Genomic DNA, 21,792 nt, shown 5'->3' on the forward strand with positions numbered 1-21,792 from the left:
AGAGAGGCAACCTCCAGAGCCGCAGAAAGTGACATAGGAGAGTCCCGTGCATCTGCAGGCAGGAGAGGGTCCTCTGAAGATTGAGGTGCCCAGGGCAGAGATCCCAGACAACAGTTTTAAATATTAGCCTCTAATGGAACTTACAAGAGGAGATGATTTTCATTGCAGCCACTGATTATCGTACAAACTGCTCCCAACACGGGCAACTCCACACAGCACGTTCCAGGGGGAGCAGCTTGGGAGTTTAACAAGGGTTGATGACTCTCTCATGCGATGCAGGGGAGGCTGGCGCGTACACATACGTCGTAGTCTTGTGTTGATCTCTGTGTGCGTGGTGTGTAGTATGTGCGCCTTAGTGTGTGTCCCTCCTTCATTCAGCTCTTACAGTCATGCGGTAACGCCATTCACTCAACCCCAAGACATATTGGGTGCCTGCTCTGTTCTAGATGGCAGCAATACAGAAAGATCAGGGCCCTGAAAGAATGATGCTCATGGAAGTCAGGATTTTATCTGCACAGCCGGTGCCTAGATCAGTGCTGCTGGTACACAGTTCATGCTCAGTAGATGCTTATTGAATGAATGGTATGACAGTGTGTGTGTATATATATGTAATGAATATATAATAATCTACGTTAGCATGTTGTGTGTCTATTACAATGTATATCACTGCAGTGTAGCTGTGGAGTAACATGGACATATGGTATGTTTATTAGTAGGTTTCTGTTGTACACATCTTACTGTCTAAATACTTTTGTTCCCTAATTTCCCCCCCACAACTTCTTCCTGCTTCAAGCCCGCAAAGACAGGGTAAAACAGAGAAGACCGAGCTCGTACTTGGCCTCAAAGCACAGTCCCATTTGCATAGCAGTCCTGACCCGATCCTGAGCGCTGCTGCTCATGGAGGTGGAAGAAGGCCCCAGAAGGGGCCTCCCCTGTGCCCCCTTCTCCTGGTGCACCACCCTCCCCTCCATGTCTCTCGAGCCATCTCTGGCTTGGGCCTTGTTTTGTCTGCCCCCAGGAGACTAGTGTGGGCACCGCATCCACTTCGCCTAACGACTTGGTCTTGGCAATCAGCAGACTAGTTGGTTTTCAAGTTGAAACAGGAAAGGTTTGCTGATTACACAGACTCTGAATTTCCCAAATCCCTCTCCCTGGGAGGTTCCTGCTGAGCCTGAGGCGTGACCCCAGGCAGATGGGGGTGGGGCGCGGAGGGCAAGGGGCACAGCGGAGGGAGGCAGTAGCGGCAGGTCCCCGGCAGCACAGGCCTCACCTGTCTGTGGATGGTTTTCTTGCTCTCAGCTGTCCTCGCCCTGTCTAGCTAACTCATCCTCTAAGCTGCCCTTGCTTTCCACCCCCGTCTTTCCTCTGCAGATGGTGAGAAAGCTTTCAGAGCCCTGCATGCCAGCCTCCTTATTCTCTGCGTGACCTTGGCAACCCCCCCCCCCCACCAGTGACGTGGGGACACCCACACAGTTGCTCATCGTTCTCTGAGCGTTAAGACATAGAGAGGCCACCACTGGCCAAGCCTTTCCTCTCTGCCAAGCTCATTCGATCCTCACAACAGCCCTGGGACGGGGACTACGGCTGCCCCCATTTTACCCGTGCGGGTCAGAGAGGTTGAATAACTTGCTGAAAGTCACACAGCCAGTGAGTGGTAGAGCTGGGATTTGAACCCAGGCATCCTGGCTCCAGAGCCTACTTTCACTTTCATGATATTATGGATCTGATGCATCTCAGGTCCCTATTTCCTCTGCTCACCTGCTTGGTCCTGGCTCAGAGCCACCTGTCCCTGAGACCCAGCATCCTTCCCTTCCCTGTCCTCTGTCCGCCAGGAGGCTTCTCGCGGATCGAGACTGTAAGACCTCGTTGCTCCCTCCGTGTGACGTTGACGTGGGCCAAGGTCACCCAGGCACAGCCAGGAGGGGACATCTGGGCTCCTCTCTCTCAGCTCGTGTGGCCTAAGGGCCTCACCTGAGAACCCAAGACTTGGCTGCCCAGTTTTGTGGTCTCCCAGCTGCATGACCTTGGGTGGGTCTTTTTGCTGTTCTGGTGAGAGATGAGTGTCCTCATCTCTAAAAGAAACGTTCACCACGTGCCTAGAATGGCCCAGACATGGACATGGGTAGCATCTCCACATCTCACAGATACACAGGTGCCTCGTCCCCTCGCCTCCCAGGGACGCTGTCATCCCGGCCCACTAGCAAGAAGCAGCGCTCGGGCGACGCTCCTGTAATCTCCTGGGATCGTGTGCCCAGCCATTTTCCTAGGTGTCTTTATGAGTTGACAAGCTCGCATCCTGGGCAAACACCCTCCTCGCCGTCCCACGGTATGTTATTTCCTCTGACAGTCCACCGACCTCCTGCCTGGGGCCCTGCCTCAGACCATTTCTCACCTTGTCAGCACCAAGATGGGGATTTCACAGCTGGCTGTTTCAACCCAGGGCACCACTCCCCCACCTCTCCACGCCGCCCCTTCCCTCGTCAGCTGGGCTGGCTTCTTTGGCTTTCTTGGTCTTTGCTCGCTCTCTCTCTCAAATTGGAGAAGACTCAAAATCAGTGTAAAGACACAGATTTACAATACCGTGAATGGACAAGCTGGTCTGCTATGAGCTGAGCGTGTCCCTGTGACGGGGAGCAGCCCTGGTCCCCGCTGGCTTTCACTGGGGCGGGCAAACAGAGCCCCAGAAAGATCACTGGCCTGGGAGTGGGGCAGACTGGGGTTCCCCTCCTTGCAGCCTTGAGTGACTTCAGTGGCCTCGATTTCCTCATCTACAAAATAAGGAAAAACAATCCCAGGCTCAGAGAGGGACTGTGAACCGTTCACGGTCCCACAGCTAGTGGGTTGCGTGGGGAGCTGGGAATTGTACTTAGATTGACCCTCCATTCTTAGTTTTCACCCCTTCACGCTCTCATCAGTTGGTATATACATGTTTCTTAAAAGACAGCAGTCAAAAAAGAAACTTGACATAATTAGAACAGCTCAAAAGAAAAGTCCTATCCATAATCCCTCTTTGCTCCCATCCATAAATATTCTCAGCTCTCCAAGTGTTTTCCCAACCGCATGTGTGCTATTCGCATGTAGACTGGGGCACGATGTTCTCTGTTCTCTTCTGCTTGCTTAATGGTATTTCACAGAAGGCGTTCCACACCGCCACCATCCTTATTTCTAACGTTGACGTCTGCCTAATAGCATCAAAGTGACGCGCTGTGATTTCCGTAACCAGTCCCAGTTGCTGGGTGACAAGGCGGCTCTCAGCCTCTCGTGTCGTCAGTAGCACAGCCCCAGGCATCCTTGGTTACAGAAACTTGCTCTGTGTTTTAGTTTACACCCCATGGGATTAATTCCCAGAAGGTGGGTTTCTGGGTTTAACCCAGGGTTTCTCAGGCTGGACACTGTTGACATTTGTGTGAAGTAATCCTTCATGGTGGAGGTTGCCTTGTGCGTTGTAAGATGCTGGGCAGCGCCCTTGGCCTCTACTCTGCTAGATTGCCGTCAGACTCCCAAGTGTGACAACCAGAAACGCCTCTGGACGTCGCCTGATGTCCCCTGGAGGGCAAACTCACCCTCAGTTGACAGTCATTGTGTTAAAGGGGAGGCGTGTGGGAATAACGTTACAAATGAAAGTCAGAGATTTTCCAGAGAGTCTGGACAAAAATCCAGTCAGGGCAGAAAGTAACGGGATGAGCGTGGAGAGTCAGGTGCACCAAGCTTGGGTTCCGGCTCGAGTTCCAGTTCAAGCTTGCGGCCCCCCAGGCCTCATTTCCTCATCTGTGAAATGGGATCAGTAATAAATAGCCACGTGCCAGACTTGTGAGGAGTGAGTGAGGCCAGGAGCGTGAAACGCTGAGCACAGTGCTGGGCGTGGAAAGGTCTCAGTGAGCGCCAGCGGTGCCGGCCGGCTCCGCGGGGACCCCCACTGGGGTTTCCATCTTTGCCTTTTGCTGCCTTTGAGGATGGAACGTTGGGGGGGTCTAGGTGACAGAGCTGTGAGGGACCCGTTCTTGTTCTGCCCTCCCCCCAATCTCCCGCTCCACATCCATCCCTGGGACAGGGACTCCGCTTCCAGAACCAGCCTCCACAACTCTCCTGGGAAACATACATTGACTCATCCATTGACCCATCTATCCAGGGTGTCCACTTGGGGCCGGCACCCCCCGTGTGGGTGAGTGGGCTCTGTGCGGGGCCGTGCCCTGGAGCCCCCAGGCATCCACTTCCTCCTCTGTAAAATCCAGAGCATCTGAGGGTCCACGAGCCCGTCCATAGAGAGAGCCCCTCGTGGGCACGCGCCACGTCGCAGGGTCCCAGTGAGCGCCAGGCTCCTCCCCAGAGCTCTCGTAGGCGGGTGGGGGTCTCGCCCAAGGCCAGCGTGTGCTGTGGTCTCTGTCTCCAGGAGAAGTACGTGGAGGAGCTCGCCGCAGTGAGACAGACCCTCCAGACAGACCTGGAGACGTCCATCCGGCGGATCGCCGACCTGCAGGCAGCCTTGGAAGAGGTGGTATCCAGCGACAGCGACACGGAGAGGTAAGCTACCAGGAGGCGGCTGGGGCTGGGCGTGGCAGGTGGGCTGCACCCTGGGGAGCTCTGCAGCCTCCGGTGGGCAGTGCTGCCCCTCTCAGGTCTGGGGGTCCGGGGACTCAGGCGCACCAGGGCGTGGGAGGAATAACTGGCCGCCTCAGGCGAGCAGAGGCAGGACGCTTCCCCGCTGGTGGTGACGTCTCCGTGTTACCGCCAAACGCCTAGAGCCCAGTTCGCCGGGCCTTTGGGGAGACAGTCTGGAGAAATGGCTGCAAAGTGTCCTCCAGTGTGTGATCTCGGGCAGGTCACACATCCAGTCTGGGCCTAATTCCCTCATCTGTAAAGTGGACATAGCACTACCGGGCAAACCACATGAAATGGCCAAGAGTTGACCCCTGTTGACCTACAGGGGGGACGTTCCGTATACTCCGCTCACTCCCCGCCTCATAGCTTGTGCGTGAGGGTGGAGTGAGTCACTAGGTGACCAGCGTCGGGGCATGTAAGTGCTGCAGGAGTGTGGGCTGTGTCTGCACAGGATAATGAGTGTTATTTCACAGAGGCAGCAGCTGGTCAAGGGTGCAAGATTAGAGCGTTGGCCCTCAGCTTCAATGTCAGGGCTTCTCTCCTGCCTCAGAAGACAGATAGGCCGCCTCCCGCCGACTCCAGCCAAGTCTCAGGCTGCACAGGCCACGAGTGGGCTGCCCCGCTGTGAGTGGTTGGAGGTGTCCCGGCGGGCACACAGCCCTGGCTGTCACCCTGCGGATGGCCCGTGGCATCCTGTCGCCCTGAGCTCCCTCTGTAGCCTTGACACGTTATGTCTCTGGAAATCATAGCTGCGCATCTTGCTGTGGCGTGTCTACCTCCATGTCAGCCTCTGCAGCAAAGCCTGGGCGACAGAGAGAGACGTTTTCTTTGTGCAGACAATGAGACAGGGGCGGGATGCCCCGAGTTACCCGTCAGGTGTGGTTCCTCCCGGGAACCAGCCAGCCACCTCTTACTGGGGTGTGGGCAGGGCCAGCTGCCGACTGGTGGGAGGTGTGGGTGAGCCGGGCAGCAGGGGAGGAGAGAGAGTTGTGTGTGGGCTGTGGTCCAGCCCGTGGGAAGAACCAGGCATCTGTGTTAGAGCTGACCACGCCCAGTCCAGAAAAAAGACTGGAAGGAAACACACCAACGTTCTAATACATTGGGAAGGCATTACTGGTGACCTAAATTTTTATTTTTTTCAGGCTTATGTAGATTTTCTCAAATTTCTGCAAGGAGCATGCACACACGTCCCTAGCTGTACTCGCGTCCTCTTTGGGAGATTTTGCTCGTATAAGTCATGTACTTTATGCCTCGATAGGAGGCCGTGAGCACATTCTCTCCTTGATGCAGTCCTGGGCTGGTGACAGCTGCTCAGCAGCGTGTAGCCTCCGACTTTCCCATGAAGATGTTCATTCTCAGCATCGGTGTGACAGAGGCCCAGTGGACTTGCCATGTTCTAGCCTCTAAGTCAAGGGCTTTATCTCAAACGTCCTCAGTTTGTGCAAAAATGGCTCCCACGCAAACATTGTAAGGATTTCTGCCACGCCCTGAAGGTTTCCACAGCTGCCAAACTGCTGGTGAAACGGCTAATACTGATGCTGCAGCTGCTTCCAGCTCAGGGTCACGTTCAAGAACCCCCTCCGCCTCCCCTCCTCCAGTTTTATTAGTGTCATAACAGAACTAACATCTGTAATTACAAACCCCTGGCGTCAGTATTACCCGCTCGATGCTTGGCTGGCCTCTCCGTTAATAGAAATGCTAGGACTTTTGCATTAATCATAATGGGAATTAATGGCTGTATATACTAGTATTTTGTGTTCTTTTGTGTGTGTGTGAATGAGCAAAACTTTTAAACCATTTGTACTTGCATAGCAATAGATTGCTTTTCTAATAAACAATAAAAATTCTAAAAATAACAAGATTGGAAAGAGGCAGAGAGTCCGGGCTTGGAGGTGCAGGGACACGCTGGACAGAAGGTGTGACAAAGAACAAGGAGCAGGTTCTCACCTGGCGCATGAGGTCCTGGCAGTGAGGTCACAGGTGGTTACAGACATCGCTCTGGTCTCTGTTTATAGGGGGTCCCCTCAGGCCTGAAAGGGACCCTGCCTGCACCCTCTCCTAATAGGAGATATTTTTATCTGTCTTTGCTCCAGGTGACAAGCCTCATGCTCACCCCCTGGTTCCCATCCACCTTTTCTGAGCTCTAGTCCCTGGGCCCCCAGGGATCCAATCTGAACCCTAGCTTTCTGTCTGCATTTTCACGATCTTTTGTCTCTGGGGCTTTACATCTTCGTCTCGCCTGGACGTCTGGTGCCTTTTCCTCGTCCGAATCTCCAGTGTCCGCCCAGTACCTGACTCATGCTTCCCGACACTGGAGGGGCCCTCACCTGCGTCTCAGGGTTGTGCGAGGGGTGAAATGATCATAGAACCCCAGGTGTGAAGAAATGCATCTTGTACCTGGAAGAGCCCAGGCGATGCATGGGGTTCTTGCAACTGGAAGTGGAGGCAGCTTGGGGAGGGCGCAGGCGCTGCATTTCAACCAGCCTCATTTCCAGTCAGGGATCCAGCGGTTCATGTCTGCATGACCTTCTGTGAGTTTTTCAACCTCTCTGAGCCTCAGTCTCTTCATTTGTAAGACGGGTTGATAATAAGAAGTAAGTGAAAGAATCTGACCCAGGTTTAGTGCCTTTTACCTGGCAGGGGCTCAGCCGTCATCAGTTCCATTCATTCATTCATGTGATTGATTCTGCGTGGTCCACACCAGACACTGCGCCGAGTGTCTGTCTTATTCCACGCTTCTTGTTATCATGTTTCTCCATCTTCGCGATACAGGGAGATTGAATAACTTGCCCGAGGTCAGGCGGAAGTTAAATTCCTGAGGGAGTAGTGAGGGAGGAGAGCACAGATATGGTCTCTGCCTTCGTGGAACCCACATTGTGATGAGCGAGTGCGCGCGCGCGCGCGCGTGTGTGTGTGTGTGTGTGTGTGTCCCCGCCCATGAATACAGTGGACAGACTGATGAATAAAATGCTGGGATACAGTAGGAATTACAAAGACAGAGAATGCAGAGCTCTGATGAATGACACGGGAGGTAGACATGGCCTCTCTGAGAGGAAGAACTGAACTGAAACCTGGATTAAAAGAAGGAGCCAGGGCTTCCCTAGTAGCACAGTGGTTGAGAGTCCACCTGCCGATGCAGGGCACATGGGTTCGTGCCCCGGTCTGGGAGGATCCCACATGCCGCGGAGCAGCTGGGCCCGTGAGCCATGGCCACTGAGCCTGCGCGTCCGGAGCCTGTGCTCCGCAACGGGAGAGGCCACAACAGTGAGAGGCCCGCGTACCGCAAAAAAAAAAAAAAAAAGGAGCCAGACGCGGGAGCTCTGGAGAAAAGTGAGTCAGGGCAAATGAGGAATGTTCTAGGAAGTGAGGGTTGACCAGTGTGCCCGAGTGAGATCAGTGGGAAAGAAAGGCTCTCTTCCTCTTGCTCCTTCCCTCTCTCCCACCTGTCTTCCCCTTTCGAAGTGGCCCATGGAAGCCCACCGTGTCCCCGTGAAGCGCCCCCGAACCCCGGGCAGGACTGACGGGCACCATCTGTGGGTCCACCGTGGAAGGAGAACGTGGGGCTTCTTGTTCAGAATCGGTTCGGAATTCCAGGCAGTCACAGCAGAGTGTCACACCAAGCACAGGCCCCTCTGGGCACGGGCTGTAAGCCTGTGAAGCCGGCCCTGAGCCCAGGGTGGTTTTCGGGAAGCATCTCCTAATGCCCAGTAGGCCTCGGTCCTGACTCGCTGTCTTGTAACTTAGACTTGGAACTTCCACAGAGCGTGGGTTTCAATAATAGCATAGGAGTGGGGGAAGACTGGGGAAAAGTGGCCACAGAGAAGCCTCAGCACTTCTCAAGTCTCAATTTCGGAGGATTAGTGTCATGCAAACCACGCTGTCTGGCCGCAGCACAGCTAAATTGGTTATCAACAATGCAAAGAAATACAGCGCACCACTGGGTCCTAGAGCCGCGTGCAGAGCAGAGCCCCAGTTCCTGCCCCAGGGCCAGCCCGAGCTCCTGCCCATTCCTGACAGCTCAGCCCTGCACTCCCCTCTTCATTGCCTCATCACCTGGGGAAAGAGGGTTGGATTGGAGCCTGAGGGATTGGGCCAAGGTCTGTCTCCAAACTGAGCTCTCAATTAGGATTCAAACCCACCCTGGGAGAGAGAGCGATTGGTGCTTCAGCTGGAGGTGAATTTCTTTGGGAGACTTGTTCAAATTATGAAAAGTCGCATTTCCCCATGTTGGGTATTAGATCCAAGTGTAACGGGCCTTCCAGGCTGGAAACGTGGCTACGTGCTCAGAAAGCCAGGCGGCCAGTGCGGCAGCATTTAAACGCGTACCCGCCTACACCAGGGCCCTGGCGGAGTAACTTAGACTGTGGCGTCAACCTCCTTAGATTAATGGAGAAATGCTTTCCGCTGTTCCCCCGGGCCTGGCGCCTGCTCATTACTCGTGGAGGGAGGGGTGCGGCAGCTGACAGCCCCATCTGCTCCTGGCCCAGGGTCTGCAGCTGCCCTGTCATCACCTTGGCTGGGAGTTTGGGTTGGGAGGGGGAGTGTCGAGAGGTCAGTGGATGACCCCTGACTCCTGGGTCAGCCAGGAATGTCTCCACGCCAGCTGGCCCCATCTGAGATGAAGGCCCTGGAAAGGAGTCCTCTGTTGCTGTGTTGAGTGTAAGTTGTACATTTTCCAACATACATCCTTTTAACTTGGCTAAAACAAGGCTGCGGTGGGACAGGTAGAAAGATCTGGGTCTAACCAAAGATTGCCGCTGCCACTGAGGGCATAATTCTGAGTTAACTTACTCATCAGTGGGCCCAGGCTCTGGTCAGACTGTAACGGTCCCTGCTACGAAGTAGGACGGGCTCTGGGACTCCCCACGTCTCTTTTCCCACAACTCTCTTATCTCCTAATTTTGCTTAGAAGGAAGAGCTTAAAGCACTTCTCCGTTATTCTAAGACATCCAAGCTACATCACAGGGCCCTCATGCAGAACAGCACATTTAAGTGATGCCACAGAGGACACCTGTCTTTCTAAGCATCTTTCTAGCTTGGAAGGCCTGGATACCCAGCTAGTGGGGTTCGTGGGGAACGAGGGCTCCAAACTGCTTTATCCACTCTGGCATTACAGGGCATCGTGATCATTGTGCTAATAGTCTTTCCTGAGGACTTACTTTGTGCCAGGCCATGCAGCCTACCTGTCTCACGTACATAGTTCTCACAGCAACTCTCTGAGGTTGGTAACCATTATCACCCCCGGTTTACAGAAGAGGAAACTGGAGCTTAGAGAGGTCAAGAAACTGGCCCCAGCTCACACAGTAAGTGATGGGGCCGGGATTTGATTTCCAGGTTGACCCCATCACCCACACCTCCAGTGACTAAGCTCTGCTGTCATGTCAGACGTACCCCATCTTTCCCCTTTCTGTTGTCAAGGCCTTTGTTCTCTGCCAAGGAACTGGCCTGTCATTCTGGTGAACTTGTGTCTGTCACTGTGATGTGGTACCAGTGCATTCATGTGTTACTTCCCAGGCAACGTTTGCATTCAGGCTGGAGTTGTCTAGCGAAGACTCCCCTGAAAGGAATACAACAGAAGACATTTAGTAACTTCTCTTGCTCATCAGCAATCCCCCTGTCCACAAGTGCCTGGCCCAACTTCCTCTTGAAAAGTCACATGCACCAAGGCAAGAGAAAGAACCACTGACCACGTGTCAGGAGATGAGGGGAAAACCAGGCACCACATATGTTCCAGTGCTGGCTGCACTGCCAAGGAGATCAGGACCATGGACAGGTCACCTGCCCTTCCTGGGCCTCTGCTTGCCCACCCAACAGATAAACAACATCATCATCATCATCACCATCATCATCATCATCGATGAGAACCTCCCATGTTAGGGCAGGAGGTATGGTCGCGAACAGGCAAACGTGGATCTGCCTCATGGAGCTTGAAGTCCAGAGACTCTTTCTTGTGGTGGAAGGGTCAGTGGGTTTGAAACTCCTTTAAGAAGAATCCCCTCTTTTACACCAAAGCAAACTCCTACAGAAAATTCTAGCTTAGGTTGAAGTACAGCCGTCCTCTGATCAGAGTGAGAGAGGACGTTTCCCCATGGGTGGACTCAGTGTTTGAATTTGCTCCCTTCTGAAAGGGCTCTTTCCCACCAGACTAGAGACTCATTTACTTTGAGATGTCCAGTTGTGCCAGTTGAATTAACACCAGCCTGCACCTTGGTTAGTTGCATTGTGCTCTGCAGACATTCCTGTGCTGGGTTCAATTAAAGATTGAACCAATGAAGTGGGTGAGGAAGTATGGCCAGCTGCCCAGACCTTGTCTCCTACAGAGTTCAAGGCCAGTTGCCTTAGGATTATGGAGACATTAGCTTGCCCAGGCACCTACCAGGATCTCTGGGCACACCCTCTTGTAATCAGGGTCATGGACTCCTGGGGTGGGAAATGGGCCTGAAGCCCCTCCCTCTCTATCGTCATGCCTCAAGTCCCACCCCCACTGCGGCCCGTGTTTGTCCTTCCTCCCTGCTTGCGGGCACGAGAAACCTTGTTCCAGGTACAACTCACCCTCTCTGTTTTTAAGGCGCATGCCACACTGTTGTGAACGCTACAGCTTGGGCCGCAAGACCCTTCAGTTCTTTTGTCTTTCTATGAGCGTTTCAGAAGATGTAGCCCTGTTCACGCAAACCCCTCCCTCCGCTTCCCAGGACCCTTGCCTACCACATTTTAGCTTCGTTGGTCAGCTGGAACCAGTGTCCTTAACTGGGGTCTGTGAACTAGTAGGTCGAGGGAGGGGGTGTCCACACACGAGTTCTAGAGATTATACTCTGAACCCTCAGATACTGCACTAAAATTTGGGTCTGTGTTTGTGCGTTTGGGCAAATGGAAGTTCCATGGTCTTCATAAAAGATGCTCGTAGGGACTTCCCTGGTGGTCCAGTGAGTAGGACTCTGTGCACGCATGCTGCAGCTAACAGTCCACATGCCACAACTGAAAAAGAAGATCCCGCCTGCTGCAGCTAAGTCCTGGTGCAGCCTAAATAAGTAAATAAAAATAAATCTTTTTAAAAAATGCTCATAAAAGGCCCAGGACTCCTGCTCTAGGGGCCTAAGTGCATCCTCTCCACTGCACATAATTTTTAAGCATCCGAGCATCTTGGCTCAAACGCCTCATTTCACACACCGGACACCCCGAACAGGGAAGAGAGGAGGCCAAGGCCACACAGTGAGAACACGAGGATTCAGTTGCCTTTCCTCCCAGCCTGGTGCTCCTTCTGCAGCCCCAGTGCATAGAGCCTAAGAAGAGACTCAGGCCACCAGCAGGAATAAAGCTGGTTCTACTCACACTGTCCACTTCAGTTAAAGTTTTTAAGTATTTTTAAATAGTTTGTTTAAAAGCCGAATCAGAAAAAATTTATATAGATCCTCAAGAAGATTTAGGGTCACTCACAAAGATACTTTTATTCTATTGCAGGGGTTTTCTATTGCTGTCATAGCAAATTAGCTCAAATTTTATGGCTTATTAACTTACAGTTCTGTTCATTAGAAATCCAGTCTAATCTCCCTGGGCTAAAATCAAGGTGTCAGCAGAGCTGTGTTCCTCTGGAAACTCTAGAGGAGAATCCATTTCCTTGCCTTTTCCAGCTTCTAGAGTTTACCCACATTCCTTGGCTTGTGGCCCCTTCCATCCTCAAAGCCAGAAATGTTGCATCTCTGACTCTTCTTCCATAGCCACGTGTCCCTCTGACCACATCTGGGAAAAGGTCTCTGCTTTTAAGGATTGGAGTCATTAGACTGGGCCCACCCCAATAATCCGGGATAACCTCCCTGTCTCAAGATCCTTAACCTTAACCACATCTGCACAGCCCTTTTTAACATGTCAGGAAACACAGTCATAGGTTCTTGGGATTAGGGATTAGGATGTTGACATCTGTGGGGTCATTATTCTGCCTCTCAAGAGGTCGTTCACAAAAGATGCTTTTTGTTAATACTGGAGAGGTCGACAAATTTTTCTTTAAAAGGCCAGATAGTAAATATTTCAGGCTTTTCAGACAATGTGGTCTCTGTTGCAACTACTCTGCTCTGCCACCGCGGAGCAAAAGCAGTAGTGGACAGAATGCAAATGAGTGGGGGTGGCTGTGTTCCAATAAAACTTTATTTATAGGAGCAGATGTGTAGGTTAGATTTGGCCCATGGCCCTCATTTACAGACCCCTCTTCTATTGGATTCACCAGGCATTCTCTGAGAGAACTTCTGCTCTAGCCTTTGCCCTGGGGCTAAAGGGACAAATATGATGTGTTCTTGGCCTGTGAGGGACTCTTTCAGTCTGGTGGGGATGAATAGGTGTTAGTAGAGACCCCAAGAGTGACTGGCCCTTGAGGGTAGGGACCAAGGAGCTGCAGGTGCATCCTTCAGAGGAAGTGACAGGGTTTCTGGGAAGGAATTGCCCAGATTTCACTGAAAAATAAAGCTGGGAGGTCCCGGCCTGAGGAACCAGGATTAAAATGACGGCTCAGGTGTCTGAGGTTTGTGGTTTGGGTGTCTACACCCGTACACTGGGTGGTTGCACTCTGGCTAAGAGCATGAGCTGAGTAGCTCTTACAGACCTGGGGGATTCAAAGCTGCGTGACCTTGGACAAGGGTGTCAGCTTCCTCAACTCCAGGAGGGAGACTGGCAAGGTGGTTAGTGGGATCGTGTGTAATGCGTATTTGTTGAATCAAGGGATGCTCCCAAGACAATAGCTAACTATTGTAATTAGCTCAGAGTTTCCCAGAATGCACTGGGAAAGCCGACCACCGCATCCCCGTGTCTGATTCGCAAGCACTCGCAAAGAATATAGAGCAAATGCTCATTGACAATTATGATGCTATTAATAGCAGTACTAGTTGTACTAAAACAAGAGGAGTGGTAATGGTTGCTACCCTTTAATTAACATTGCTTGTTTGCCAAGAGCCATGCTGAGATCTTTATAAGGGTTATCTCAGTCTGCTCCACAACTCTGGGGGAGAAGGCGATTATTAGCTACATTTTACAGAAGACCACAGGAGGCTCAGAGAAGACAAGTGACTTGCCTAAGATCACACAGTGGCAAAGGTTGGAGGTGGGACTCAAACCCAAGTTTATTTAACGTCAAAGACTGGGTTCTTCCCCAGCCCCTGGCAGCACAAGGATAACAGACTCTTTCTTGTGCCTTCTACCAGTGTCCAGACAGCAGTGGATTGTAGCGGCAGTGGCAGAAAAGAGACGTAAGTTAACCCTGAGTAGAACTGAGCCAATTACACCAAAGCCCAAGACGAGCCCCTGGCCCTCTGTGTCCAGTTTGCAGAAGAAACATCCACACCCACCTGGAGAGTTATCCACAGTGCCCGTGAGAGCTCTTACTCCATAGTCATAACATATAGCCCCGGGGGTGTACTACTGAACATCCAACTTCTCGCAGACAAAGAGAAGCCCATGACTTACCATGCCACCGTTCTCAGACACCGTCAGTGGCTCCCCGTTGCCTCAGAAGAGACTTTTTAGACTGACATTTGAGCCCTGCACATTCTGACCCTTACTTCCCCCTCCACCTGGGGCTCCTGCTTTCCATATCATCCGTGCCTTACGTACCTATGTGTGTGCTGTTCCTTCCAGGCCTGTGTAGCCAAGCCCTAACCTTCAAACAAGATGTAGCTCAACTGCCACTATTTGATTCCTTCCTTTATGCCTCCAAGAAGCAAATCAAGGCTCCCTCCTTGTCCTCCTTGGAACCTATCTTGTCTTTATCTACAGCATTGATAATTTTCTTTTACGGTTCTTTATATAGATGTCTACTCTGCTAAAATGGGGTCTTGAGGGCAGGGTCAATGTTGGGTTCATGTTTATAGTTCCTTCCCATGGTGCCTGGCATAGAGTGCTCTATAAACAAACAAACAAATTTGTGTATATATCAATGTATAAATTTATTATATATTATATATAATATATATTTGAGTGAATATATCAACCAGAAAACATATCAACCAGAAAACAATCGTTGAATACCCAGAGCAATGAGAGGCCCACACAGGCCTCTCCCTGTGCTGCTTTCAGTAATAGGGGGCCTACAATTAAGTCTCTGTCCCCAAAGACATTCCAGCTTAGGGAGGCAAGGAAGTAAGGCCTTCACACTTGACATATTCCGTGACCATATCATTTGGTATGCAATTCAGTGCCCAACTTGACTCCACAATTAGAGATACCTCAGCATCTGTATTAGAGTGTTTATCTTCCCAAGGAAGAGCGGTGGTTATCAGCACGGGCGTTGGAATTGGGTGACCTTAGTCAAGACCCAAGCTGACCTCCCCAAATCCCGTTACTCTCATCTAGATAAGAGATGCAGCACTGGCTCCCACCTCTCAGGGACGGTATTGTGAGCACTGATTAAAGTTATGCATGTCAGCACTTAGCACAATGCCTGGCTCATGCTAAGGGGTGACTATCTAGTTATTGCTGTTACTGTAGTTGTCATCATGTTGACAATATCTTGCATTCTGGTTCTAGAGATAACGTCTCCATCCTCAGCTCCCAGCCAGAGGGCAGTCTGCAGTCCTGGTTGAGTTGTACTCTGTCCCTGGCCACAGACACGGTGAGGACCCCCTCTCGACAGTCAGCCATCAGCAGCTGTATCCTCAGCCCTAGGTAAGAGTATCTCCCTGCTGCCTCTGGATGACCAATAGCTGAAAGAATCTCAGGCTTTGACGGTTGCTGTTCAAGTCTTCCATTTCCTCTGTCCTAGCCAAGGACAAGCATGGTCCAGTTTGAGGTATGACCCTGCCACTTCCTAGCCGTGTGACTTTAGGCAGACCAGTTACCCTCTCTGAGCCTTCACTTCCTCACCTGTAAAACAGGAAATAACATTGTGTTTGCTGCTCCAAACAGGTGAAGTCATGAGAATCTAATACAGCCGTCCCTAAAGCACAGTTTTCCAGATGATTTTAAATAGCAGGGGGTGAACATTTTTAAAAATAGCTGTGGATTTATTATAGTTGTTTTCTAGCTAAGGCAAATCCCACTAGTTTTCCACTTATAGATAGTTCTGGATTTAAAGTTTTCTCTATAAACATATTTACTTAAAGTTTTTTGGTTTGTTTTTCTTTTAATGGGGAGTCCATATAAAAACTGTTAGGCTGGATGATTTCCTCCTCAGAAATTTCAGCTTTGTTTGAATGTCAGAATTTTATATTTTTTTCCTACCATAGAAGGAGACACATTCAGCCACAGCCTGAGATGGGACCCTCACAAATCTATAGGACTGGCAACAATGTTGCTCCAACAGATGGGCCCCAGGGCTCAGCCTTCGCTGTAGGACTTCAATCCATCTTTCCTCTTGCTTTTCAGCTCCATTCCGCTCAGCTCGTGTGGTTTTCCTTTTCAAGGGCAGCCCTCTTGTAATTAGGAGCTAATGGCCATAAATCAGAAATTATGGATTAAGCAGATACGTAGTTAAGATGAAATGCACACAAATGCTTGTGTGATAACAGAGGAACCAATGTGATAAGATAGAAAGAAAAATCACAAACTAATGGCGCAAACCCAGACAACCCCTTCCTGACTTGAAACGTGTTTGCTCTGAAGCAGGGAGTTGTCTCTACAAAAAGAAAGGGGTGGAAGTTCACTCCAAGCTTTCGGGCATGTTCAGGAAATGGCAAATATCTGGCATATGTCTGCTGATAATCTTAGGCTGAAAGGTTTGATGTCGAAAATATCAAAGGGAGGCTCTGAGAATGGGGTGCATTGGGGGAGTTAATTAAAGCAAGCTTATCTGATTACTGCTCTTAGTTAAAAACAAAGACCTGTGTGGAGAAAGAGTCATGTCCTCTATGAACTCAAATGATGAGGACTTTTTCTCTCCTGATAACTGAATACCTCTGTTTTTCCCCATCAGCCAGTGTATAAGGCAGCAGAAGCAGAACTGGAGGAATGTGAGAGCTCATTAGCATAGTACCCAAGTTGCACAAGTATAATTATATTAGGCTGCATGGTAAGGAATTATGCCCTGAGTTGCTTGGCACCCGTGTGAGCGGGAGGTGGGAGGCCGCAGTGGTTTCAGAACACGGACTGAAGTCACAGCATCCGGCCTCCAATCCCACATTCGCTCCTCTGAAGCTGCGAGATTTGGGGCAAATTTTTGTGTTTTTTTAATAATTTTTATTGGAGTATAGTTGATTCACAGTGTTGTGTTAGTTTCAGATGGACAGCAAAGTGAATCCGTTATACATATACATGTATCCACTCTTTTTTGGGTTCTTTTCCCACATAGGCCATCACAGAGTACTGAGTAGAGTTCCCTGTGTTATACAGCAGGTCCTTATTAGTCATCTATTTTATATATAGTAGTGTGGATATGTCAGTCCCAATCTCCCAATTTATCCCTCCCCCCCAACACCATTCCCCCCTGGTAACCGTAAGTTTGGGGCGAGTTGCTTAACTTCTCTGTTCGTGTTTCCTTGTGAGTAGATCATTGTCAGGGTTAACGAGAGGATGCACTCATAGCCCTAGAAAGAGCTCAAGAAAATTAGCTGCCTTATTAGTGTTGGTGTCTAGCTGATGCCCAGAGTAACCCCAGGAGACTGATGTCATTACCCCCATGCCGCACAAGAGGGACCTGAGGCCGAGAGGTTAGGGAACAACTGATTGAGGCAAAGACGGCCACACCCCAGTTCCTGTAGCTGCACCTCGGGCAGCGCCTCCAGGCAGCCCTCTCTAGAGCCTAGTACCCCTTTTCCTGCCTGCTCCCCCTCCAAGTCCTCAGGCTTGTCCAGCTGCAGTTCAGAGCAGAGGGGCCTGCACCAAGGGCAGCAGTGGGGCAGGAGGCAAGAAGAGACCATAAGCTCCTTGTCAGTTTTCTTCATGTTGGTGTCCCTTGGGCTGGCACACAGATGGTGCTCTATAAATGTTTGTTGAATGAATAGCTGACCATAACATCAACACTTGAGCAGAAATACTAACTGTACTTGGTCACAGCTCATCATTGACTGTGACTCAGGGTCAGAAATTTGCTCCGTGTCATTCAGCAAGTAAGTGAAAGAGGCAGGATTTGAACCCAGGTTTGAACGCCTCCGAAGCCTGTATTTGTGTTTGCCACACTGCCATGACTCTGACTTTTATCCAGGAGGTGGATCGCTCACCTGGCAGACTTTACTGGCAAAGAGCTGGCCTGTTACTAATATTAAAACTGCATAAGGATCCTTATTCAACATTCAACATCCATTCAAAAGATGTTTATTAAGTGCCTACTGAGTGCCAGATTCCATGGCATTAAGCCCTGAAAATTTTAAGCCCTGTCCTTGGAATACGTTTACAATTTAAAGGTTCTAGAACTTGTGAGTTCGAAGGGACCACCGGATTATTTAGTCCAATTCTCTCATTATATAAATGGGAAAAACTGAGGTCTGCAGAAGGAAATATCTTACCTAAGCTTATAGTAAGGACTAACCCAGAGTTCAGGTTCCTTGACCTCCAGCTTTATAATCTGTAAATCCTTCTCCCTTTTAAGAACTTAGAATATATCTGAGAAGGCTACAGTCCTCCTGGCTACCACCCTAACCTCAGTTCCCTTCCCAAAGGTATCCATCGTCTTCAGTTTGGTGTGTATCCTTCCACATCTTTCTCTGTGTATTTATAAACATACATGTACTTGTAGCAAATACATAGCATTTTTGTGGGCTTTTAAAACACATAAATGGTATGATGTTATTTTATGTATATTATGCTCTAAATTCTTACGAAGTGCTTCTTTCCCTCAACAATATACCATGGAGATCTTTCCCTATCAGTCCACATAAGTCTATCTCATTCTTTTACATTCCTGCAGAAGAACTTTAAATGATGCCATGGGTTTACTAAACTGCAGTCTTCTTGTTTCACTTTTAGTTGAGTTCAGGATATTTGCTATTAACCTGTAAGCCTTTTTTTAAAAAAAAGCACACGTCCTTATGCACACGGGCAAATGATTCTCTGGGTCAAAGGGAATTTGCTTTTTAAACTTGACTAGATGCTACCAGATCATCCGGGCGTTGTTTGTGCGAGGAGGCAGGATAGCATACAAGGCTCCTGTGTGCTCTCACACCCCCCGTCTTCCCTGGCCCATCACAGGGCTCAAGATATGAGTCCCTTGGGCATTCCCAAACTTGACTGAGACAGAAGGTCACTCTAAAAAGAGAAGAGAGAGAGAAAGCAGTCTTCTGCCAAAAAAATAAAAGCATTCCTTGTATTATTTATAAGGGGATGTCAGCACAACAGAAATACACCTAAAGCTTTATGATTTCCAGCCCAGGAATCATGCAGCTGCCGCTGATAAATGCAAGAGCTACTGGTGACGGAGACGCTAAGTTACCTCCGTGGCCCCGGGGGAGGGAGTTCACGGGCTTGGTGGTGGCAGCCACGCTTGGCTCCGGAGTCTCTCTTGACGGCTGGCTGCGGGTGGTACCAGGGCGTCCAGGGCTGGTATGCTCTCCCTGGCCCTGCAGGGTGCCTGGCCTCTCCCTCCTGCCCTCCAGGCCATTGCCCTGCCGGAAGAGTGCTCCAGGAAAGGCTTCTCTCCTCTCCCCTCTGGGCCTCACAGCACCTCAGGCTTTCCAAGGCAGGTCCAAGCCCCATTTCTGTCTAGAGCCCCATCCCCACGTCCCACAGAACCCCAGCCTTGGTCACTCACACAGTTCTGCAGGGTCCACACACTGATGGGCATTAATTGAACCAGCTGTTCAGATGCTGATGTCTTATCACTGGTCCGTTGTTTCTTTCATTTTACTGGACAGTTATTCCAAACCATCCTGACTTTCCTCCAGCCCTGATTCCTCACTCTAAGGAGACACCCTAAACTCCTGGTTCATTCAAAGAAAACAAAATCATGGCCTGAACTTCTGTGGTGTCTATAAATCCATCTCTCTCTGCCCTCGTCTACCCTCCGGTCTCAGAAGATAAGATCCAGTCCTGTTCAAGTCGAATCCGTATCCCGCTGCCCCTTCTCCCCTGCAGTGTGCCCAGCATCCCCTCTCTCTCCTGCATCCTCAGCTTCTGCCTTTCTGGTTGTCCTTCCTCCACAGGTTATAAACACCTTCGGGTCCTCCCCGTTCTAACTGTGTCCTCACCCATCACCTTTCCCTTCCCTTTGGAGCCAAGCTTCTTCAAAGCAAGGCCCACATGCACCGTCTTCACTCACCTCACGTTTCTGCCTCACTTTCCTCCAGCCCTGAGCCTGCCCCCACCACTGCACTGAAACTTTTCTCACCGTGTCAGTGGCTCCCAGAGGGACACACCAGGGGACGTTCTCCAGTCTTGATCTTTTTCTGGACTTCTCTCCTGCGCTGGCCTCTGTCAGACACTTCTCAGAACTCCCTGCCTGCCCGGCCTTGTAGCTGTTTCTGCTCCTTGGAGCTCCCCAAACTTCTCCCCAGCCCCGCCAGTGCTGGGGATCACGGGATGCTGCTCTCACCTGCTGTTTTTCTCACCACCTGGTCCCAGGCAATCCTGTTGTGATTTTAACTCCCTCACCATAAGCGGATGACCCCCAGATCTAGCCCTCCAGCTCTTACATTCTCCCAGGTTTCAAACGCGTATATCATATCTAACCGCCTACCTTTAGAAGCTCGCCACCTGGATGTCGCCCTGGGGTCTGAACCCAGCGTATCCAAGGGGAGACTCCTCCCTTTCCCCCACCAATGTCATCAGTATCATTTGGTAGTTCTGTCATCCACAGAGCCACCCAAGCTGGCGCCCTTGACTCATCTGAGGCTCTCATCCCCCGTCAGCTGATCCCTAAATCTTGTTTATCCTGCCCCTCCCCCCTTTAAGCAAATGCTTTTTTGGGGGCTGGGCTGCGCGGCATGTGGGATCTTACTTCCCCAACCTGGGCTCGAACCCACGTCCCCTCTAGTGGAAGCATGGAGTCTTAACCTCTGGACCACCAGGTAAGTGGCCGAGCAAATACTCTTGACCCTTTTTGCTTCTCTCCGTCCTCATGTCAGCACCTTGAAGTCAGGCTACCATCATTTCTGGTCTAGACTCTGGCAAAGGCCTTCCGACCCCACCCTCCTCTAGTCCATCCTCTGAGCTTCAGCCAGGATGATCTGTCTCAAATGAAAAGCTGCTTTCGGTGGCTTCCCGTCACCTGCGGCAGGAGTCAGCCAACCACCACCCACAGGCAAACTATGGCCCTTGACCTGCTTTTGTAAATGAAGTTTTATTGGACCAACAGCCATGCTCGTTTTTTTTTTTTTTAATTTTACATGTTCTTTATGGCTGCCTTTGCATTATGATGGCAAAATTGAGTAGTTGCAACAGGGATCGTATGGCCCCAAAGCCAAAAATATATGCTGTCTGTCCTTTATAGAAAACCTTGTGTGACCTCTGCCTTACAGGATAGAACAGGATGGAATTCAGGCACCTTAGTGGGCTTCCCATGCCCTCTGTGACCTGGGTCTTTTCTGCTTCTCTGGTCTCATTTCTCTGTATCTCTTCTTCATGCTTTGTGCCCCGAACGGTTTATGCTGCTCCCTCAGACGCTGTGCTGTTTCCCACCCTTGGTCCTGTGTCCATGGTTTTCGCTCTGACTGGACCCGCTTCCCATGTTTCTTAACCTCATAAACTCTTATTTGTTTTTTGTTTTGTTTTTTTAAATTAATTAATTAATTTATTTATTTTTGGCTGTGTTGGGTCTTCGTTTCTGTGCGAGGGCTTTCTCCAGTTGTGGTGAGCGGGGGCCACTCTTCATCGCGGTGCACGGGCCTCTCACTATTGCGACCTCTCGTTGCGGAGTACAGGCTCCAGACGCGCAGGCTCAGTAGTTGTGGCTCACGGGCCCAGTTGCTCCGCAGCATGTGGGATCCTCCCAGACCAGGGCTTGAACCCGAGTCCCCTGCATCGGCAGGCAGACTCTCAACCACTGCGCCACCAGGGAAGCCCATGAACTCTTATTTGTGACTCAGCTCAAGTGTCACCCGCCTCAGGAGACTTCGTTGACTTCCTGGCTGGGTCACGTGCCCCTCTGCCGTGGTTCTGCAGACCCCACGATTCCCTCTCCCATAGCACTTTCCATAATATGTTAGGATCATATGTTCAGGTGTCTGTCTCCCTCATTAGGCTGTGAACCGTTTAAGGACATAAGCTTTCTCTTTTCCTTCTTACCTCAGCACCCACCACGGTGTCTAGCACATATTAGGTGCTCAATAAACATGCATTGAGCAAATA

At 50.6% G+C, this 21,792-nt stretch overlaps 1 protein-coding gene across 1 annotated transcript in view; it reads left to right on the plus strand.

The window, feature by feature from the left end:
- The window catches only part of MYO18B (myosin XVIIIB), a 221,368-nt gene that overhangs the window by 183,160 nt on the left and 16,416 nt on the right, over positions 1 to 21,792 (plus strand). The window contains exons 39-41 of the mRNA XM_060029302.1: positions 4,391 to 4,521; positions 13,785 to 13,829; positions 15,106 to 15,243. Coding sequence (XP_059885285.1) covers positions 4,391 to 4,521; positions 13,785 to 13,829; positions 15,106 to 15,243 — 314 coding nt within the window. The remainder of the gene's footprint in view (positions 1 to 4,390; positions 4,522 to 13,784; positions 13,830 to 15,105; positions 15,244 to 21,792) is intronic.

Source organism: Delphinus delphis, chromosome 13, assembly GCF_949987515.2.
Source record: "Delphinus delphis chromosome 13, mDelDel1.2, whole genome shotgun sequence".
Taxonomy (NCBI): Eukaryota; Metazoa; Chordata; class Mammalia; order Artiodactyla; family Delphinidae; genus Delphinus; species Delphinus delphis.